At 32.8% G+C, this 21013-nt stretch overlaps 3 protein-coding genes across 4 annotated transcripts; all 3 read left to right on the forward strand.

The window, feature by feature from the left end:
- Nucleotides 1–9532: 9532 nt before the first annotated feature.
- On the forward strand, nucleotides 9533–15244 carry LOC130668338 (uncharacterized). Its single transcript, XM_057470578.1, has 3 exons — nucleotides 9533–9974; nucleotides 11081–11168; nucleotides 14857–15244. Exons 1-3 carry the CDS (start codon nucleotides 9960–9962, stop codon nucleotides 15117–15119), a joined length of 366 nt encoding a protein of 121 aa, XP_057326561.1. The 5' UTR covers nucleotides 9533–9959; the 3' UTR covers nucleotides 15120–15244.
- Nucleotides 15245–15424: 180 nt separating this feature from the next.
- Nucleotides 15425–17440, forward strand: LOC130668337 (uncharacterized). 2 transcript variants are annotated; one of them, XM_057470576.1, is made up of 3 exons: nucleotides 15425–15563; nucleotides 15829–15898; nucleotides 15958–17440. In XM_057470576.1, the coding sequence occupies exons 1-3, from the start codon at nucleotides 15546–15548 to the stop codon at nucleotides 17334–17336; spliced, it is 1467 nt and encodes a 488-aa protein (XP_057326559.1). In that variant the 5' UTR covers nucleotides 15425–15545; the 3' UTR covers nucleotides 17337–17440. The 2 variants fall into 2 exon arrangements, with proteins under 2 accessions (XP_057326559.1, XP_057326560.1); XM_057470577.1 differs by having other exon boundaries at nucleotides 15985–17440.
- A 1143-nt stretch (nucleotides 17441–18583) lies between these two features.
- LOC130668909 (speckle-type POZ protein-like) lies at nucleotides 18584–20045 on the forward strand. Its single transcript, XM_057471427.1, has 2 exons — nucleotides 18584–19773; nucleotides 19843–20045. The coding sequence occupies exon 1, from the start codon at nucleotides 18751–18753 to the stop codon at nucleotides 19747–19749; it is 999 nt and encodes a 332-aa protein (XP_057327410.1). The 5' UTR covers nucleotides 18584–18750; the 3' UTR covers nucleotides 19750–19773; nucleotides 19843–20045.
- The last annotated feature ends 968 nt before the right edge of the window (nucleotides 20046–21013 follow it).

Raw genomic sequence — 21013 nt, forward strand, 5'->3', positions numbered from 1 at the left:
TAATTTGTTTTCTTGTCATTTTATTTTTTTAAATTAATGATATTTATTTGATAATAATGTATATGGGGCATTCCACGCCAAATCAACCACTTTTGAATTTGACCCCTTTAATTTGGCTGAAAATTTTTTCTGTTCTTCTACCCTATCAAAAATGTTTCTCATAATTTTTTCAAATTTTTTCACCCAACCGAAAAAAAGTTATAAATTTTTGAAAAAAATCGCTTTTTTTATTTTAAATAGCTATGACTTGTTCAAAATTCGACTGATCGGAACGTTTTTTTTTTCAAAATTTTTGTTTTTAAATGTACTTTTTGAAAAAAAATACAAAAAAATTATTGCAACCTATTTTCATTGTTTTTTTGTAGATTTTTAGAAAAAATCAAAAATTTTTCGATGTTTACCATTTTTGATTTTTGATTTTTTTTTTTTATATGAAACTTTGACATTTTCTGCAGATCCTCAAAAAAAATTATTTACAACTAGCCTTATTTCTCATAACACCATGCTTAAAATTTTTGAGAGTGCTCAGAAAATTTTCAAATTTGGAAAAAAAAATAAAAAAAATAAATTTAAATGGTCATGTTCGAAATAATTTGAATTTTGTTCGAAAAATCATGTTTAAAAATAGAAGGACCTTCTGAATAATTTTTTTGTATTTTTTTCTGAAAACTACATTTCAAAACGAAGAAAAAAAAAAAAAAAGTTTTCGTTTGGGCCATTTTTGGACAGATGCTGGCAATTCAAAAAAAAATTCTTTTAACCATAAAACAATGAGTGTAGAAGGAATTTTTTTGAATTGCCAGCATCTGTCCAAAAATGGCCCAAACGAAAACTTTTTTTTTTCATTTTTTTCGTTTTTAAATGTAGTTTTCAGAAAAAAATACAAAAAAATTATTCAGAAGGTCCTTCTATTTTTAAACATGATTTTTCGAACAAAATTCAAATTATTTCGAACATGACCATTTAAATTTATTTTTTTTATTTTTTTTTCCAATTTGAAAATTTTCTGAGCACTCTCAAAAATTTTAAGCATGGTGTTATGAGAAATAAGGCTAGTTGTAAATAATTTTTTTTTTAAATTGGAATAAAAAAATATAAATCGAAAAAACATCACTCTGAAAAAATTTGAGGATCTGCAGAAAATGTCAAAGTTTCATATAAAAAAAAAAAATCAAAAATCAAAAATGGTAAACATCGAAAAATTTTTGATTTTTTCTAAAAATCTACAAAAAAACAATGAAAATAGGTTGCAATAATTTTTTTGTATTTTTTTTCAAAAAGTACATTTAAAAACAGAAATTTTGAAAAAAAAAACGTTCCAATCAGTCGAATTTTGAAAAAGTTACAGCTATTTAAAATAAAAAAAGCCATTTTTTTCAAAAATTTATAACTTTTTTTCGGTTGGGTGAAAAAATTTGAAAAAATTATGAGAAACGTTTTTGATAGGGTAGAAAAAGAGAAAAAATTTTCAGCTAAATTAAAGGGGTCGAATTCAAAAGTGGTTGATTTGGCGTGGAATGCCCCATATGTAGAAAACATCAACAGCTAACTATATCTTTTACGATACATACAGAAACATTTGATTAGACTTTTTTTTCAATAGCTTACGAAAATACATTTTGACTTTAATCGACAAAGTCAATTGATACTGTATTTAAATTATTTATCACGTTTTTTTTTTTTAATTCGTAATGCAGTATTAATATTTACTTTTATTTATTTTTTTTACTTACTACCAATAATAGTATTTAAAATTTTCCTATCAACACTTTGTCATAAATTTAATAAACAAAAGTGAAGAGGAAATAAAATATCTAAAGTATTTTAGCACTTTTTAGACATTTATATTATGATTGTTATTTTTAAAAATATATACGAGCAGTAAAAGTGCAAGTAAAAAAAATAGAAGGTAGTGGATTGACTTTTTTTTATTAGGAAAGCGAACGAGAACGTATCGTAATTTCTGGTATTATATCTACTAACCGCATATGGAGGGTCTATAGTAATTTTAGCCCACACTATTCTATCAACCAAATTCTCTAACCGTAAAATTAAGAACAAGACTCGATGCATCACTCTGTAATCTAGCAATCTACGTTTTCATTCTCAAAATACGGTCATTTGTTTAAGAGAAAAACGTGGACAGTTTCGTTACTGCGCAAGCGCAACAAGGAAGTATCGTTCGTTGACTTGTATATTTTGAGTCCATCGTTTTCAAAATTTTTTGAATGAACTCAACTTCTAAAGACATTCTATCAAACTAGTGCCGAAACTTTTTGTCAAACTTCAAAAATTTTTTTTTGACACGACCAAAATATTCAAAATTTCTCACTAATTACGATTTCTTCTTACTTCGACTTCATAACCAATAGAAAGTGAAAATTTTCTACGCACAATTAATATTAATAACAACAAAATATTAATTAATAAATAACTTCTTTTACTCCAATGAACTTTTCCAAAAGATCAATAACTAAAATACTCAAATTATCCAGCATAAAAATTCTTCCAGCCGTATCAAACTTTCTTCTAAAATTCGTAGAACGATTCCGTGATGGTTGATAAAGTCCCTCAATCTTTCAAATAACAATATAATTTTTTTCTTATTAATTTAACTTACAATCATAATCAAATTAACTGATTTTAATATTTCCTTATATTAATTTTTTCCATAAAACCAAAATTATGCGACATATTTTCTAATTCATAATACCGTGAATTACAGGAGTAATCTCTCTATTAGTTTTTATGACAGCGATTATAAGTTTAAATAAAAATAAACAAACCGGTGGTCGTCCCTACCACTTTGTCTAACAAAGACAGGATTTATTGTCTATAAAATATAAATTGGGAATGAGTTGTCGCGCGCTCAGTCCGTGACAGCCGCTCGATTCACGATGATTAGAAACCACAAACGATTTCGCTTCGTAACGGAACAGATATTGTGAACAGATACTTATAAAATAACCCGATCATTGTGAAATTTGTTGTCAAAGTATAAAGACCGTATACTAAATCTCTTACTAAACAAATAAATAAGTTAATAAAATGTTGTGATCAATTAGTGAACCATAATGTTACGTTGCCTGTTACTTTACCTCGTTATAAATGACAATTTCCACTGTTTCCTATCTATAAAAGTGTCTCAAGATTACAATCAACGTAAGAATGAACCGCCAGATCACGTGGTTCCTTATAGCGAACACGAAAATCCACCGGAACCGAAATATGTACCGGGGAATTGGGTCAAGCCATTGGAAAACAGCGGCAAGAAATTTGAATTCATCCCCCAGAGATCGTACTCTCAAGTAAGAAGATCTAGTTCTGTGAAACATTTGCCGCGGGAAGAAGCTCTGGCGAGAGCTGAAACTGACCAGGAACGCGAAGAAGCCGGAAGACTCAAAGAAGTTGTGACGAACAGAAAAGTGAATACGTTTTACACGGAAGAAGGCTTCGAAGATGCCGCCTATGACCATGCTGGACATATTCGCGACGCGGATTTCGATGAAAGTTATGAGAATGACAATAAAAACAAGCAGGTGAAGGCCCGTGAAACTCCTAGTAAGGAAGATAGTGATGAAGGTGACGACGAAGGTCGAAATAGTTCGGAGAGAACGAAAAATGGTTACAACTCGTGGCAAGAATCTGGTGGAAAATCTAGATTGAGAAATGCTGATAAGTTTAGGGATTACAATAACCGACGCAATAGGAGAAAATATGACCAAATTATGTACCCACGCAAGCATTCGTCGGGAGAGATTGGAATCAGCCCTAGATTGATTGCGGAAAATGGGATTGAGCTGCTGGAGAGAGACATCGAAAGAGGGGGTGAAGAAGCTGCTAAAGGAGCTGAGACTGAAGTGCCGGAAAATTTGAGGGATTTGAATGACTCGAGTGATTACGATGAGGAAGAGTACGAAAAGTCTGATGAAGATTACGAGGACTCAGATTCGGATGAGTTAAAAGAAACTACGAGTTCTAAAACTACTGCCGCTGATCAGCCAGTGACTGCTGCAAGTCTCGAGTCGTATGTCGGCAGTATCTACACCACGGTGATGCCAAAATATCGCGGTGACTTAGCGACAATTGAACCGGGATATCAAATTGATACGACGAAGTCTTCGGAGTACACGACTTTGGAACCTAAGCCGGAGTATAAAGTTTTGAAAAGACCTCGAGCTTCGAGATCAGACAAAACTTATGGTCATTATCCAACACTCTCACAGATTTATGAAACGTGGAAGCGACGAGGAGTCGAGCAAATGTACGAGTCCAATGAAGAACTTTCTGCAGAACATCGTGCTGATAGAAAAGGATCCGACAGAATTTCCGCGGACGAGAATTCAGAAGAGTATGAAGACAATAAAGTAAATCCAGAAAAAACTACACCTAAGCCCAAGCCTACACCTAAGCCCAGAAAGGCTTATCTTGTCATGGTCCGAAATCTCCCGAAATTGAACAATACCAAGAATTTGAATCCCAAGAAGAAGAAATTTGACTACAAATATTCGAAGCATACTACAAGAAGTGCCCAGCCACCGGTCGTTAGTAAACAGACTTATGGAAATTACACGGGTCTCAAACCGCCACCGATTCGATTATTAGGACAGGTCACGTACGACAGTTTTTTTTCGAATTCGTACAACAGTAGTCCGAGTAACCCGAGCGTGACGCAGGAAAGTGGGCTGCAAGAAAACGCAGCAAAGACATCGATTCCCTCTTTGGCTCCGGTTCCTGGGTACCGTTATCTGAGAAAATATAAACATAAACAGCTACCGCAGCTCGAGAAGCAATCGCGATATCATCGACAAAGTGCTAAAGAAATGAATAATAAACTATTATCTATGACAAAAATACTTCCGCCATCGCCAATCAGTCGGAGTGAGTACGCCGAGTATTACAATAATCACAGGAGAAATGGGGCTACTCAACCGCAGCACGATCCGCGGCCTCGAGTATTTAAGAGTCATCAATCGACGTTACGGTTTGATGGAAAAACAACTGTGGGTAAAAGACCGCGTTATTTTGTGACTAATCGAAAAGGTGACGATGAGAAAGTATCTGTTAAAGATGTGAAAGGTTTTTTAAATAATCGAGTCAATTCTAATAAACTTCTTATTGGTCGAGAAAAACGCAGCGATCGAGTTCTACTTAATAGTGCGCCGATTTTTGTCGATCAGGTTATTGATCAAGAATTGAGTAAACGGTTCCTCGAAGATGATAAAGTCGAAACTGAGGATGGGGAGAAGAACTCAGATGAGGAAGAAGGATCAAAATTGAACGACAGCTCAGAAGAAAAGAGTAAAAATGAAGACGAAGAGAAAAATGATGAAGTTGAGGTCGAAGTCGAAGTACCGGAGTTCAATTTTACGGAAGTGATTGATCAGAATAATGGACACGATAATAAAACTAATAGAGGAAATGTTTCGGAGGACAGAAGAGAAGTAAATGCTAAGAAGTATCCGTTTTATAATAAGATAATTCATGCCTCAGCATTAAAGTACGTCATCAATCCTCATCAAGTACCCAAGAAGACTTTAGGAGGCTTAGAGTTTTATGATTCACGAGACAGGTATATGGATTGCGAGGACATTGAGCCTAATTTATCGGACGCTGTTCCTGAGCGAGAGGAACCAGTTTCCGAAGCCGGCCCTCAGACAAATCTTCCGCGACTGCGGGGTCTCGGTGACAAACTTTTGTGTTTGAAAAATAAATACTTCGACAAAGAGCCTCTCGACAATCCATTATTTTCAGAAAAACAAATAGAGAGCCCGAAAATGCCGGACGAGTTGGATCCCGGGTTATTGAAATCGAAGTTTGAAAGTTATACTGACTATCAAGACAATTCAATCCGTAGAATGTCCAATGCCCCGAAGATAATCGATCTACGGCCGATAGAAAGCAGGGATCTGGAAGATAGAAAAAATAATGACAAGTTGAGCCAACCGGAAAATTCAAAGTGGAGCAATCATGCGAAGAGATATCGAAAGCGACAACGTACTGCATCACCGACAGTCTCTCCGTATCAACGGGAAGTTTATGATGACGTTATGGGGACCATTAAAAATTTGGCTACGATGTACAGAGGGATTCATGTCGTGTCAACTTCTCGCCCGCCTGCTTCTCCGAAGCCGAATCACAGAAAGAATCGGTTCCAGTCGAGCAAAGAAAAGGATCAAATTCGAATAAATTCCAGCTCTCGTGACGTCATAATTCCGCTTAATCAGCAACCGCGAATGCGACCTCATCCGAAACTGTTGAATTACCGGACTAATAAAGTCAGTTATCGAACTCGGCCGATGACCAAACCGTTTCCTGGAACGGGTTCTGGCAAAGTCGTCGGCTATTTTAAAACCGTTCGTGTTCACAAACGAGATCTTGGATACTTCACTGCCTCAGAAGCGGATTTAGCTGCCAGTGAGTCACAGCCTGACGCAGAAAATGTTGATATTGCTGCTGGAGTTTTTGATTCCCGAAGAATAAAACCAAGTGGGCAAGTGAGCAATGCAGGGATCAGTCTAGCCCCTGAAAAAATTGGCCGCATTTTGGATAATTCAAAAAATTCTAGGTCTAGAGGTGCAGTGAAGTTTGGCAAGTTCCCAGAATCTGGTGCTGAGACCAAAAGAAATGAACCCAGATACACCCCGGTGCAAAAATTTGATAAAGTAGAGCCGGTGAAAGAAGAAAATCAGAGAAATGTTGAAGAAATTTATAAAAAAGATAAAGAATTAGACGATCGCTATGACGTTCATGAGGACGTTCAGGAAAATCCGGTTCAAAATTTGACCTCGCCTCAAGACGAAAGTGAAAAGGAAATTTATCATCCTGCGGCAAATGAAAATGAAGAAATAGAAGATGAGGAAGCGGGAGATGATGAAGAAACTGAAGAAGAATATGAAGGGAGTAGTGAGAAAGAGAATGTTGAAGCTGATTATGATGAAGAAGGAGAAGGGGGAGAAGAAGAAGAAGAGGAAGAAGAGGGAGAGGGAGAAGATGAAGAGTATGCAAGAAGTTCTGAAGAATCTAAATCAGAAGAAGCATCAGAAGAATCTGAACCACATGATGATGAAGAAAAAAATTATGCTGAAGTATCTGATAATGAAAAAGAGTTTGAAAGATTCAGTTCTCGGCCTTTTTCATCTTTTGAAAGTTACTATGATCCAAAGTACTCGGACCTGGGCCCGAGAATCGATAAACCTGCATTCTATCATCCGTCTTTTGATTCACTAGAGTCTAGAAGCAGAGGGAAATATGACGAGTCTGAAGAATCTGAAGAAAAAAAATCTTCGAGGTCTAGGTACGTCTTCCCGTGGCATGAAGACGAAGAAGACGCGTCTGAAGAGTCACGAAAGTACGAAAAAATAATAAAAAGGCACGAGTTTCCATGGGAACGTCGCGAAAGAATAAGAAGAGAGCGAGCAAGGAAAAGACCCAAGCATGGATTCGAATGGAGTCCGTCAGAAAGTGTCACGCATGTCCAAAAAATTTATCCACGTGAGCGTTACTCCGTTCCACGAAAATACGGAGGTTTGAAAAAGAAAAAAAATTTCTGGCCTGATAAAAATCACGACTACGGATATGATTCTGGGTATCGTCCAAAATACAGCAATCGTTACTCATCTAAATTTAAATTCAAAGACTTGATAGACAAAAACCCGAAGAACAAAACACTAGAAATTGATTTGTCAACAACATCAACGCCACAAATCCCAGCAACGTCAAAAGAATTTATCACCCAAATTCCACCTACGACTCCTCTAATTCTCACTACAACTTTTGCTCCCGTCTACACAGTAAGCCCGCGGTTCAGACGACCGTCGCCTCCAAAGACTGAGGAACACTTCAAAGTCGACCAGGTCAAATCTCAATCGAGTCCAAAAAAAATTAAAACCACTCCCGACAAAAGACTTTTTGCCCGACGTCCTGCCAGTCAAGTAAAAAATCCCTCAGTACCTCAAAAATATTTACGTAGGTCTCGAATCACGTTGCCGCCCACATCAACACCAGCATCAATATCAACATCGACGAGTTCCAGACCGACTAGAAAGTCCACAGAAGACAATACGACTCCGGCATCTCGGAAAGTAGAGCATCGGTCCAAAGTTTCCAAAGAAGAAATAATAACCATGTCTTTTCCATCAATGGAGTCGATAGAAATCAAAGCGGATCCCAGTAAAAACTCATCTGCCAACAGAATAGTTCAGAAAGTATCGATAGTCACTAAAGAAACTCCAGATCATATTTATCGCACTGAAGAAACAGACAAAAATGGCGTTAAGGACACAGTAATATCGATCATACCCAACAATAGAACCGGAATTTCATTTAAATCCACTGACATGTCTGTCGATCGTGTTGGTGTCAACCAGCTCAACAACTCCCAAGATCTAGATATCAGTTTACCGCCGAACAAAAATCTACAGCTGACTGAACACGGGACTCGTAATATTATTTCCTCTGTTTCCTGGATTTCGGAAAATTACGACTACTAACTTATCAATCATCCAATAAATTAATTAACTAATTAATTAATAACATTATCACATGTATATAACTTATTATTAAATAAAAAAAAACTATAATGTAGCCAATAATTATTTATTTATTTTTTTAAGCAGCAGTAATTCCGATACTGAAGTCAGCCGAGGTCTTATAACTTTTGGAATTTTTTAAAAACGATAGATTATAAAAAAAAAAATATTTAAAAAAATTGCACGTGTAGATTTTTTAATTTTCTTCATGTGCATTTTTTTTTTTTTTTTTTTTTTTTTTTTTTTTTTTGTAATTCATGTATAGAAAAAAAAATCCGAAAATTGTGAACAGTCTTCTTGTTTTAGAATCATAAGTCAGCCGACGTTTAATTACTTTTGGATTTTTTTAAAAACGATTAATTGTAAAAAAAAAATATTCAAAAAAATTGCACTTATAGATTTTTTAATTTCTACATGTGCATTTTTTCTTTTTTTTGTAATTAATTTCTTAGAAAAAAAAAATCAAAAAATTGTTAACTGTCTTCGTACTTTAAAATCATAAGGTCACCGACGTTTAATAACTTTTGGATTTTTTTAAAAACGATAAATTGTAAAAAAAAAAATTTTTTTAAATTGCACTTAGAGATTTTGTAATTTTCTACATGTGCATATTTTTATTTTTTTTTTTTCGTAATTCAGGATCATCCAGTAATTCGCAAATTGAGTAAAAGTCACAGTAACCAAGACCTTGAACTGAAAAATAATTGCATCGGTCATTAATCCCTAGATGACCCCGACCTACTTTTTATTCCATTAATAAATAAATTTAAAATCATCTTAGCTCAAAAATAATCTGCATCAAAACAATAATTAACTAGTCTAGACTTTGAACGGAACGAAAACTAAAAGCAAAAGCAGAAAAAATGTATGTAGATATAGATATAGATATGGAAATTAATAAATGATTAATTAGAATAAGTGACGTAAGTATTGTAATGAATCGATCATTGGCAATTACAATAGCAGCCCTGGACAGTCAGGTTTTAATTGTATCAGCGGAGGCAAACAGAAGATAGAGCAGCGAAGTAAGTGTAGAGCCTTGATCGTCTCCAAAGGCATTGATGTGAGAGGTAGAACCTATACTTCAAGGTTTAGGCGTTACAAGTAATACAAGATACGAGTACAAGTTACAAGTTATAAGCTAGTGATATATCTGGATGGTAGAACCAGCATTTGCATTATTATACTCGTGTCTTAATGTGCAGTGCGTATGTCGCAGAAACGGCCGATCTCGAAAGGAAATACTAGCCGCTTATTGGATAGAATACAAAGCCACACCATACTTTGTTAATATATATAATATATATATATGTCATTCAGATCATTGGTGACTACTGTCTGAATCACGCGCTCTGATACTTGTTTGTTGTTTATTGTTTAGATTTAGTTAATTATTGTGATTAGTCGGTACTTGAACTACGCGCTGCCATGATTTCGCTTAAGGTAAGACGTTAATTGAATCCTCAATCCTAAAATGAAAAATTGAATTCATTCTAGTCGCGATTTTCAATAAAATAAGGAAAATTTTAATTAAAGTTTCTTGGTATTATGGAAAAGTTTTAACTACGCGGCAAAAAATTGCTGATTTCTTTGGGAAATTTGTGATACTGAAAGTAGCTGACGTCTAATAATTTCTAGATTTTTTTTTAAAATGATAAATTATGAAAAAAAATTATTTTAAAAAATTGCATATATAGTTTTTAAAATTTTCTACATGTGCATTTAAAAAAATTTTTTTTTTTGTAATTAATTTGTTAGAAAAAAAAATCCGAAAATTGTTGACTGTCTTCTAACTTTAGAATAAGTGAGCCGACGTTTAATAACTTTTGTATTTTTTTAAAAACAATAAATTATTAAAAAAAAATATTTAAAAAAAATTACACTTGTAGATTTTTTAATTTTCTACATGTGCATTTTTTTAGATTTTTTTTTTTTGGCATTGATTTATTGGAAAAAAAAATCTAAAAATTGTTAATTATCTGTTGACTTCAGAATCACATAAATTTTAGGTGACAGTTTGTTGTTATGTAAATTTTTAATTTAAATTCAACATTTTTTTCGTCACTTGGGTTGAATTTGCATTTTTTCCGATTTTTTTTTTTTTTAAAAAAACTTAAATTTAGCCGATGGTCTAAAAATTTGAATTTTCCGCCATTTATACAAATGAACTTTTTTTGAATTTTTGAAAAAATTAGATGCAATTATCGCATTTTTTTGCTAAAAAGTGAAAGCTAAAAACAGATTTTTTTTTATAAATGTCAAAAAAAATAATTACGAATAAAAATTTTTTGAATCAAACTGCGTCAATAAAAATTACAAAAATATTTAAAACGTTTTATGACATCGATTATCTTTTTTTTAAATCAACAAGTTAATTATTCAATAAACAATTTACTACAATTACTACTTGCGCAGAATAATTACGTAGCGACTAAGTGCAGGTTGCAATTTTTTTTTTAAACAGAGCAATTTTCTAGATCCCATAGCAAAAGTTTACCTCGGAAATTTTCTGCGCAGTTTAATTGAATAATTAGTAACTTTTATTGCAGATATTTCTAATTAGCCTTGCAATTGTCGCTATCAATGCACTGCCAGACAGTGCAGGTTACGTCGAAATGGTTAATGGACTTGCTTATGGTAAGTATTTTAATTATTAATTACCAATTATCAAATTTCCCTCCAAAAAATTGTTTTTAAATTTTCAAAACTGGCAAAGAATAATTTACCAGCTGATAAAAAACCAACAGATGATAATGCTGCCGTAGTCTTGAAATTTGATCAGAGAGTGCGGCATCAACCGGTTGTACTTTCAAAAGATCAAGTATTTAAAAGCTATAAATAATATTTAAGTGTTTGTAAACGGTTAAACGCTTTGAACTATAAATTTAAATATTTATTTTAAAAATTTTAGTACTTGCAGCAATAGCCCGTAAATGTCAACTCTAAATATTATAAAAATAAATATTTAAATAAATATAAATATATTTAACTTCAGTCTTTCAAATTAATGACAACTTATTTTAATTACTGGTAATTAAGTTAAAAATTTTAATATTTATCAGTTTGTTTTTTTTTTAAATTTCATTGTAAAGAGTTCATCTCTTTTGGGATAATTATCTGTGATATGGCTGTCATTTTTCAGTGTTGAGCTCCTTTCACTTTTGCAGCCTGTCTTTACCTGTAACATAATATTAAATTAAGTAAAATAAAAAATATAAAAATAAAAAACGCCTTCAGCATAACGAATTTATAGACTACATATATCACTACCCAGACTTTTGAATTAAAAAAAAAATTCATTAACATAAACAGTAATATTTATCAATAATTTATTTATGTTTATGATATATTCCTTTTTAAATATAGGAGCTCGAAAACAGCGGGAAGTTTTAGGGCTGGCCCGTAGGGTCAACCGATATACAGTGTTTTTTTTCTCACGTCAACATATTTTTACGCTTAAATCAAAAAATTTTCTCTTGTTTCAAGAGTTTATATTTCTTAAAGTAAGAGATATTTTTTTGGAGCAAGATACGTTATTTTTTTGTAGCAATATTGCATTTTTTTGGTTAAAGAAAATAAAATTTCTCGGAATAAGTGCTATACTTTTCACGCAAGTATCTTTGTATTCTCCGACCAAGACAACAAAAGTTGCTTAAGAGAAAAAATTTCTTGGGAGAAAAGATCGATATGGAGAAGGGGAAAGTCACCGGTGTTAGACAGCAGCAGCGAGAGTAGTTCGGTGCTCGCCACGAGATCGCGCCTACCAGTTGTAGTGTCCCCGGCAAGAAAGATATTCTAGAAGTGATAAATTCGAAATTTCAGTACAATTTTGTTCGAGTATTCCTGTCATTTGACAGAATGACAAGTACATTTATGTAGTGTACTATAGTATATCCTATGATACATCATGACCTTAAATTAAAATATTAACGTTTGCTTGAATAATTTTCTTGAAACAAAAAAACAAAAATTACGTTTCAGATGAAACGCCCTCGTCAAGTCATAAAAATTCCGACTGGCGTATTCAATGACCCAGTAATTTTTAAATTCAAAGTTCATTTTGTTTTATATTTTTAGTGTAGTTAAAAAAAAAAGGTATGATATCTAATTCAAGGAAATACCTGACTTCGACATCTTCGTGATCTAGGAACCATTTTTGAATGATTCCCTCTCCCCCGAAGATAGACGTGGATTTGCCCGAGCCACTGGCACCATAGAAAAACATGCACGGGGGTATCTGCCCTCCAGTCTCTGCATTCATAGTGTGCATTAGTCTCAGCGTTTCTTGAGAGCTTTCTGTCACTCCGTCTACTAAAATGGGATTGATAAATCCCCCAAAAAATGTTTGCTGAGTAGTAGACAAGACAGTTGAGCGCTTGTGCCCACTGCAGACAGTGGATTCCGAAACTACGGCGCTACTGTATTAAAATTGAAAATTTGAAATTTTATAAAATTTTATACAATTATATAAAATTTGATCTAATTAGTACTTCCCTTTTAAGATCATACTATATAAAATTTTTAAAAATTCTATGAAAATTGATAAAATTGTATAAAGTTTCGCTGTACAGTCTTATAAAAAATTAAGCAATTTTAGAAAATTCTATAAAATTGAATGAATTTTTATAAAATTTTGCTGTGAAATTTTATAAAATCTTACAAAACGTTATAAAATTTTATATTGTTTTATAAAATTTTATAAAAACATTTTTTCTCGGGTAATCATATCTATACATAGACATAAATATATCAATGTATATATATCGATATTTGGCTATTCGTCATGAGTCAAGTCTAGAGGACGTAAGGGAAATTTTCCGTGAAATTTCCGTCTCTCTACTTACGTACGTTGTTTTCGTACTGAACTACCCGTTAAAAGTCTAGTATTATATAAGTTCCAAACGATATACTTATATATTGTTAAATACATCACTCTCCATTTTATTAGTGCTTACATATAGGCACATTTTTGATAGCGCTGCTGCTAAAACAGTTTCACTTAACTGCTGTTATCATTTTTCTGGTGCAGGAGGTTGGCTCTCAGCAAATCTGAGCTGCTGTCGCCTGTAACTTCATATTTTGATATTTTTTTCCTCAATTTGTAGCTAGGATCGGAATTTTCGCCCATTTTAGGAAATGATGATCTTTAAAGAGTGACCCGCAACTTTGCTCCTGTTGGGAATAACTCAACACAATATAAATGGTTCTTGTTTATTATGATGTCCTCTAGTAGAAAAACCCCAAAACAGTCCTGAGAAAATTTTTTTATTTCAATCCAGACCCATATGAGGGTGGGTGGACATGGGTGGAGATGGGTGTAGATGATATCTATGAAGAGTGACCGTAAGTTTGCTCCTGTTCGGAATAACTCAACACAATATAAATGTTTTTTGTTTATTATGATGTCCTCTAGTAGAAAAAACCCAAAACAGTCCTGAGAAAATTTTTTTATTTCAATCCAGACCCATATGAGGGTGGGTGGAGATGGGTGTAGATGATATCTATGAAGAGTGACCGTAAGTTTGTTCCTGTTCGGAATAACTCAACACAATATAGATGTTTTTTGTTCATTATGATGTCCTCTAGTAGAAAAACCCCAAAAAAGTCCTGAGAAAATTTTTTTATTTCAATCCAGACCCCTATGAGGGTGGGTGGACATGGGTGGACATGGGTGGAGATGGGTGGAGATGGGTGGAGATGGGTGTATATGATATCTATGAAGAGTGGCCCGTAACTTTGCTCCTGTTGGGAATAACTCAACACAATATAGATGTTTTTTGTTCATTATGATGTCCTCTAGTAGAAAAACCCCAAAAAAGTCCTGAGAAAATTTTTTTTTTAAAATTCAGACCCATATGAGGGTGGGTGGACATGGGTGGAGATGGGTGGAGATGGGTGTAGATGATATCTATTAAAAGTGACCGTAAGTTTGCTCCTGTTCGGAATAACTCAACACAATATAAATGTTTTTTGTTCATTATGATGTCCTCTAGTAGAAAAACCCCAAAAGAGTCCTGAGAAAATCTTTTTTTTAAAATGCAGACCTATCTGAGGGTGGGTGGACATGGGTGGAGATGGGTGTAGATGATATATATCAATAGTGGCCCTAACTTTGCTCCTGTTTGAAATAACCCATCACAATTTTTATGAACGGTCATATTGAGCTGTTCAGTAAAAATTTCAAAAAAGTCTTTAAGTGGGGGAAGTTGTTTTGGGTCGCAATATCTTCCGATGGAGGGAAAGAGGCTTATAACGTCCACTCTATACTTATATATATGTAATAAAAAACTTATACTACGGAATTTAAATAGAATTTTTTTTTTAGGCGGAATTCCTTATGGGACCATTTCTGGGAGTGTAGCGCGACAGTCACAGAATCCAAATCCTGGGTCTTATTTTGGGTACAACCCAAATCAATACCGTCCTCGAGCAGCTTACGAACCAGGATCTTCAGTAGTTATCATGCCAAATTATCGAGCTCCAGGACTTGAAAGACGTCGGCGAGGTCCAGTACAAGTTTTTAAACTTCCCGGGGTTGTCGCGCCTGGAGTTGTCGGCACTTTGACCGGAATCGGCTATAAAAAATAATTTTAAATTTCTTTTTTTTTCTAATTATTTCTGTACTTAACTATTCTATTAATTAATTTAATTATAGTGAGCCATCCGTCCATTTGTAATCTAGTATATAATAAATAAAAGTAATTGCGCAATAACTAAGTGAGTAAAATTATAATAATAAAGTCTAAGTAATAGTTAATAAGTACGAATATGAAGAAGAAATATACAGAAGTATTTGGTAAAAAAAAAAAAATAAACGTGATGACCGCAAACGCGACATCCTGTCGTGCATAAATATTTTCCGCGTCAAGTAGCATTAGTTTTAATGAATGGGAATGGATGTGAAAACATATTTACTACTTAATTATATATATTCTTTAAAACATAAGACAAGAAAACGTATATATATGACATGGAGTGCCATGAAAATCTTTTAGTATACACCAAACACGAACCATGTGTCATACGTTACATGTGAGTACTAATAAAATTAAATATTAATATCTCCGATAATTAAAAATATTATCACTGTATAGCGAAATTTTGCTCGGTTCATTTCCTGCTAATTTATTTTTTTTTCTTTAATTATTTAAATTAAATGTTGATATATTTTATCGTGAGTGTCCTCTGGTATTTTTTATAAAGACAGCAATAAATTTTATTAGCCAACGAAATTATTCATTTAAATGCATTAATTTAAGTTGATTTTATTTTGTTAATTTATCCTTTACTCTTTTAGATTTTTTTATGCGGGTTAATTTGCTTTGGAATATTTGATTATGGAAATACGGCTGAAAATCCAGTTATAAGTAAGTAAATTTAATTTAAATATTTTAATTATTTATTTACTTTATTTTAAATTCGCCAGCTCCTAATTTATTGTCGTCATTGGCAGCAAATGTGGGGACTGTATTATCATCGAGTCTACTTAAAGAAATTCATGGTCAAGTCCCTAATCGTACGGCAGTGAGAGAAAATAGTGAGAGACCTTTTTATTATGATCTGCCGACGCCTTTGCCGCCTGGGCCACCGAAGCCGAAGCCTACGAGATTGACTTCGTCTACGAAGAAACCAAAAGTGGCTGCGGTTCCAAATTCGTTTTTAGTCAAAGCTCCAGAGGACGCGGAAAATATTCGCGAGACACCGGACTCCCTGAGAGCACCGCAGACTCAATTAGAAAATCAGTTTCCATTTGATTTTAGGAACAACTTCCGTGACTTCGGGACCGGGTTCCAAGGCACTGGGCGCCAATTGAGTGGACCCTTGGGCGGACAACCGAACGGACAATTGAATGGACAATTGAACGCTGGAGGATTTGGTGGTGATCAATTTAATTCTGACATTTATCGTCCGTTTGCTTCACTCGACGGGTCACGTGCCAATGAAAATATTCCGCAAGGCGCAGGTTCACCGTTTGCTGGAAGAGATGCGGATTTTAATGGAGGAAACAGACCTTTCAATTATGCCGGAAACCCGCAAGACTTCAACAGGTTCCAAGACTTTGGGAGATTTGGGTTCAATGGCCAATTCCCCGGGTCAAATCGTTACTTTGATCCGTCGTCTAGACAAGGAGCCAACCAGTTTTCAAATTTCGCGGGTCAAGATCCTCGAGTTCTAGCTCAGCAGAATTATCCCCAAGACCCTCGAGCTCTAGCTCAGCAAAATAATCCCCAAGATCCTCGAGCGTTGGCTCAGCAGAATTACCCCCAAGATCCCAGAGCTAATTTACAAAATCCCAATGATCAATCGGGATTAGCGTACCCGCAAAATTATCCCAACTCTTTCCCGCAAAACTACGCGCCAAATTCTTTCAATTTCTTAGCCAATCAGAGATTCCAAGGCCCTTTCAACGGTAACTTTGACAGAAACCCACAAGACGGACTGAACTACCCTCCCTACTTCCCAGGCCGACCTGACGGAGTTCCGGGCCCTCAGTCACCGGGAAATTCAAATCCCAACCAACAATTAAACATCAACGGGCAAATTAATTCCCAATCAGGCCCAGGTCCCATTAATTCTTCACGCAGATCCGAAGAAACTCAGCGACCGGCCCGAAAACCGGTCGGTCAAAAGACAACGACCACGATCCCCGATGTCGAGAGCCTCCAGGAACGTCTTCAGCTTGAAAAATTGTTCTATCCACCAGTTAATGATTATTCTGACGTCCGCATTAATTCAGACGCTTTTAAACAGCACTCAGTAGCTTCCAATGTAGTCGATAAAAATCCCAAAACAAACATTGTATAAATATGCTACAAATATAAATATATAAATATGTATAACCAATTTTTTTTACCATGTATCTAAAAATGTATTTAAAAATTTTAATAAAATATTATTGCAATCGAAAATATCATAATTATTTCCACTTTGAAAATTTCCTTAGTATTTTTACTATTTTTTTTTTAGTAATAAATATTTATATATATTTAGTTATATAACAAAAAAATTTCTTAACGGTATTACTTAAGCATAATATTAAGTGATGATAAAGTAGCTCTTAACGTCAATTAAAGATTAATATTAATATAATTATAATAATATATATTAGAGCCGAGCGAAATGAGGACGCCAAGAATACATGCACTCACTGGTCTTGGATACTATACGCTAGATCTTTTTTACTCATCGCTTACGCTTATGACATAATTGACATTCCATTGACGAGAAAATTTTTTTGTCAGCTGCAAAAATTTGAAAAATTTCAGTTTTTAAAAAAGTCATAGAAAATTTTGTTCTTTCGGGAATTTATTTGCTGTCTTTAAATGCTAGTAGTCAAGGGATTAGAAAAAATCCTTAAGATGAAATTTTGAAATTTTTTCTTAATTAAATTCAATTTTCTTTTATTTTTCATATTAAAAAAAAGGGCTAAAATTATACACTGTAAAAAATTGGGAAAATGCAATTTTTTTATTTTCGAAAATTGCTGTTATATTTTGAAAAACTTATAAAAACAAATTTTTCGAATTTTTTAACTGAGCATATGAGTCAGAAAAATTATTTTAAAGATAAAACTAAACATGCCGTCTTTTTCTCTTTCCAAGAGCTACGTATGCATGATTTTATTTTTTTTCTCTTCTAAATTAAGTGGTCAATATGTTCAGTCAATCAAAATTTTGAATTTTATACCTCATTAATGGCATTTTACCAAAATATGCCCGAGATACACTTTTGTAGGGAATTTTATTCTCTACAAAAAAGGCCTCTTATGATTTTTTTATTAATCCATCTGTTCAAAAGTTATGGAAGCTTGAAGTCAAATTTATAGTAAATTTCGAGATCTTTTTACTTTTCCAGCGAAACTACCAAACTTATCACAAAATGCCATGGAATCTTTTTGTAGACGGTTTAATCTCTACAAATAAATCTTGAAAATTTTTTTTTAAATTCTACATTTGCAGATATACAAAAGATATCCGCTGTCAAATATTTTATTTTTCTTTTGTCTGCTAAACTTCAGGCTCATGTATATTTTCTAGACTTGTCAAGTTTAAGCGGGATAGTCTTTATCACATCATTTTACATTTTTTATTAATTATTAAATAAACTGATCTACTAAAAAGTATGGAAAATAATTAAAATATTCTCATCTGGTTACATAATTCGCAGTAAAATTAAGTAATTTGAAAATCTGTATTGAGGGTTAAATAATTTTTAAAAAATGGACAGAGGTTATACTACGATAGAAGAAAATAATGTCGCTTACGAATGGGAGATTGATAAAATGGACTTTTTTCTCAATAGTAAAAATAGTTTTACACTCACTTCACCCAACTTCACATCGGGATCCCAAATCCAAGATACATGGCGTCTTAAATCAATCTTTGATTCTGAAGACGATGTAAACTTTTACTTGTGTTTAACAAGTGATCATCACAAATTGAATACAAAATTTTATTTATTTTTTTTTGATAGTAAGAAAAATAAAATAGTTTCTAAAACAACGTATTACAAATCTTTCAGTAAAGGTGAAGAATCGAATTTATCAATATCCAAAAAAAACTTATTGGGTAATGAAGATACATATTTATCTGATAATACTTTTACAGTGGGTATTAATCTTACTGTATATGGTGTCATTACAACTGCCACAAAAGTTTTATCAAACATTCCAAAACATCAAATGGCTCACGACTATACAGAACTGTACAACTCTAAAATAAGTAGTGATGTTATTATAAATGTGGGTGAAAAAGAATTCCAAGCCCACAAAATTATTCTGATGGCACGAAGTCCTGTTTTAGCTGCGATATTTTCTCACGAAATGATTGAAAAGAAGGATAAAAAATTAACGATAAGAGATATTAGTCCAGAAATATTCGAAAAAGTATTGGAATATATTTACACTGATAAAGTAACTGGTCTGGAAGAGATTGCTGATGATTTATTAGAAGCTGCGGACAAGTATCAGTTACTGTCACTTAAAATTATTTGTCAAGAATCGCTTAGTGAAACTTTAACTGTTGAAAATGCTTTGAAAATAATGACTTTAGCTGATCGTCACAGCGCCAAACATCTATTGGAATTCACAAATACGCTTATGGCATCAAACATCAAACAGATTATCGAGACTCAAAACTTTAAAGAATTTAAAAAATCAAATCCTTCTTCAGCATTGGCAATAATGGAAAAATTCATAGTTTGCAACAAAGGAGATTAACTTAAATAGTACAACTGCCAATACGTATGTACTTGGTTTTATTTTTTACTCAACACTATTCCTGTTTATTTACTTTTCTTTTCATATTTACAGGCAAATTAACAAGTTGATCAACAAAGAAGATTTGAACTTAGTACAATAACTTGGTGCTCAATATTTCATAATTTAAATACTAGAGTATTCGTCATTCAATAACTTCAAACATAATCATTTATTATTACAAGCCTGATAAATCGAAATTTAAAATATAATATAAATAAATTAGGAATAAAGTTTTGATTCATAATTCACCATAATTACTGATCTATTTTTGTACGAAAAATATTTTCATAATTTTTTTGCTATGAATTCAAGTATATTTATATGTATTTTGTTAAATAATATAATAAATATTAATATAATATAATAAACGGTTGAGTTTTTGAAATATGTCGATTTACTCGTAGCATTAAGTCGTATAATTCAGTCACTCGGAGTCAAATTACTTTGTATACGGAGTAAATAAGGAGTTTTTTTTTTCACCGGAGTGATCTGGATTTTATTTAAATCTGCATTCCCGAGTCAAAAAACAAGTTTTAGCTTAGTCCTCAAAAGCCTCAATTCCTTTGATGTTTTATTTGCCACCCAGAAAATAACTCTACTTTAGTACTCAAAATCCCTAATGAGAACTATGAGGTCTAAATGCGAATAATTTATCGATTTTAAATAATAACTAAGACCTCAAAATCTTCAACGAATGAAAATTTATATTTCGAATGAGACTTTTGAGATTTAAATGCGAATAAAATTATTCCTTCATGTTTTTAGTATTTTGAGGCTCTAATCCAGATCATGTTATTCCAGTTTAGTCCTCAAAGAGGTAAAATTGATCGTAACTACTACTTTGAGGACTAAACTAAGATAACTTTCTATACTGTTGTCAATCTTAAAATTCTAAATTTATCTTCAAAAACTTAATTGAGAACTTTGAGACTTAAATCCGCATTTGTTTTCTGACTCGGGTTTACTCCAATTAAGAGTTTTGATATACAGTCGAGTAATTCACTGATTCGGTTCAAAATTTTTTTAATTAAATTAAATTTCAATAGTTTAATTAAATTTATACAAAAAAAATAAGGCTTTTAAAATTTGTTTTTTATATATATAAAATAATAATAATAATAATAATAATAATAATAATAATAATAATAATAATAATAATAATAATATAGGGATAGAAATAAATTATTAATATATATTTTAAAATATTAAAATTAATAACACA

This window comes from Microplitis mediator, chromosome 5, assembly GCF_029852145.1.
Source record: "Microplitis mediator isolate UGA2020A chromosome 5, iyMicMedi2.1, whole genome shotgun sequence".
Classification (NCBI taxonomy): domain Eukaryota; kingdom Metazoa; phylum Arthropoda; class Insecta; order Hymenoptera; family Braconidae; genus Microplitis; species Microplitis mediator.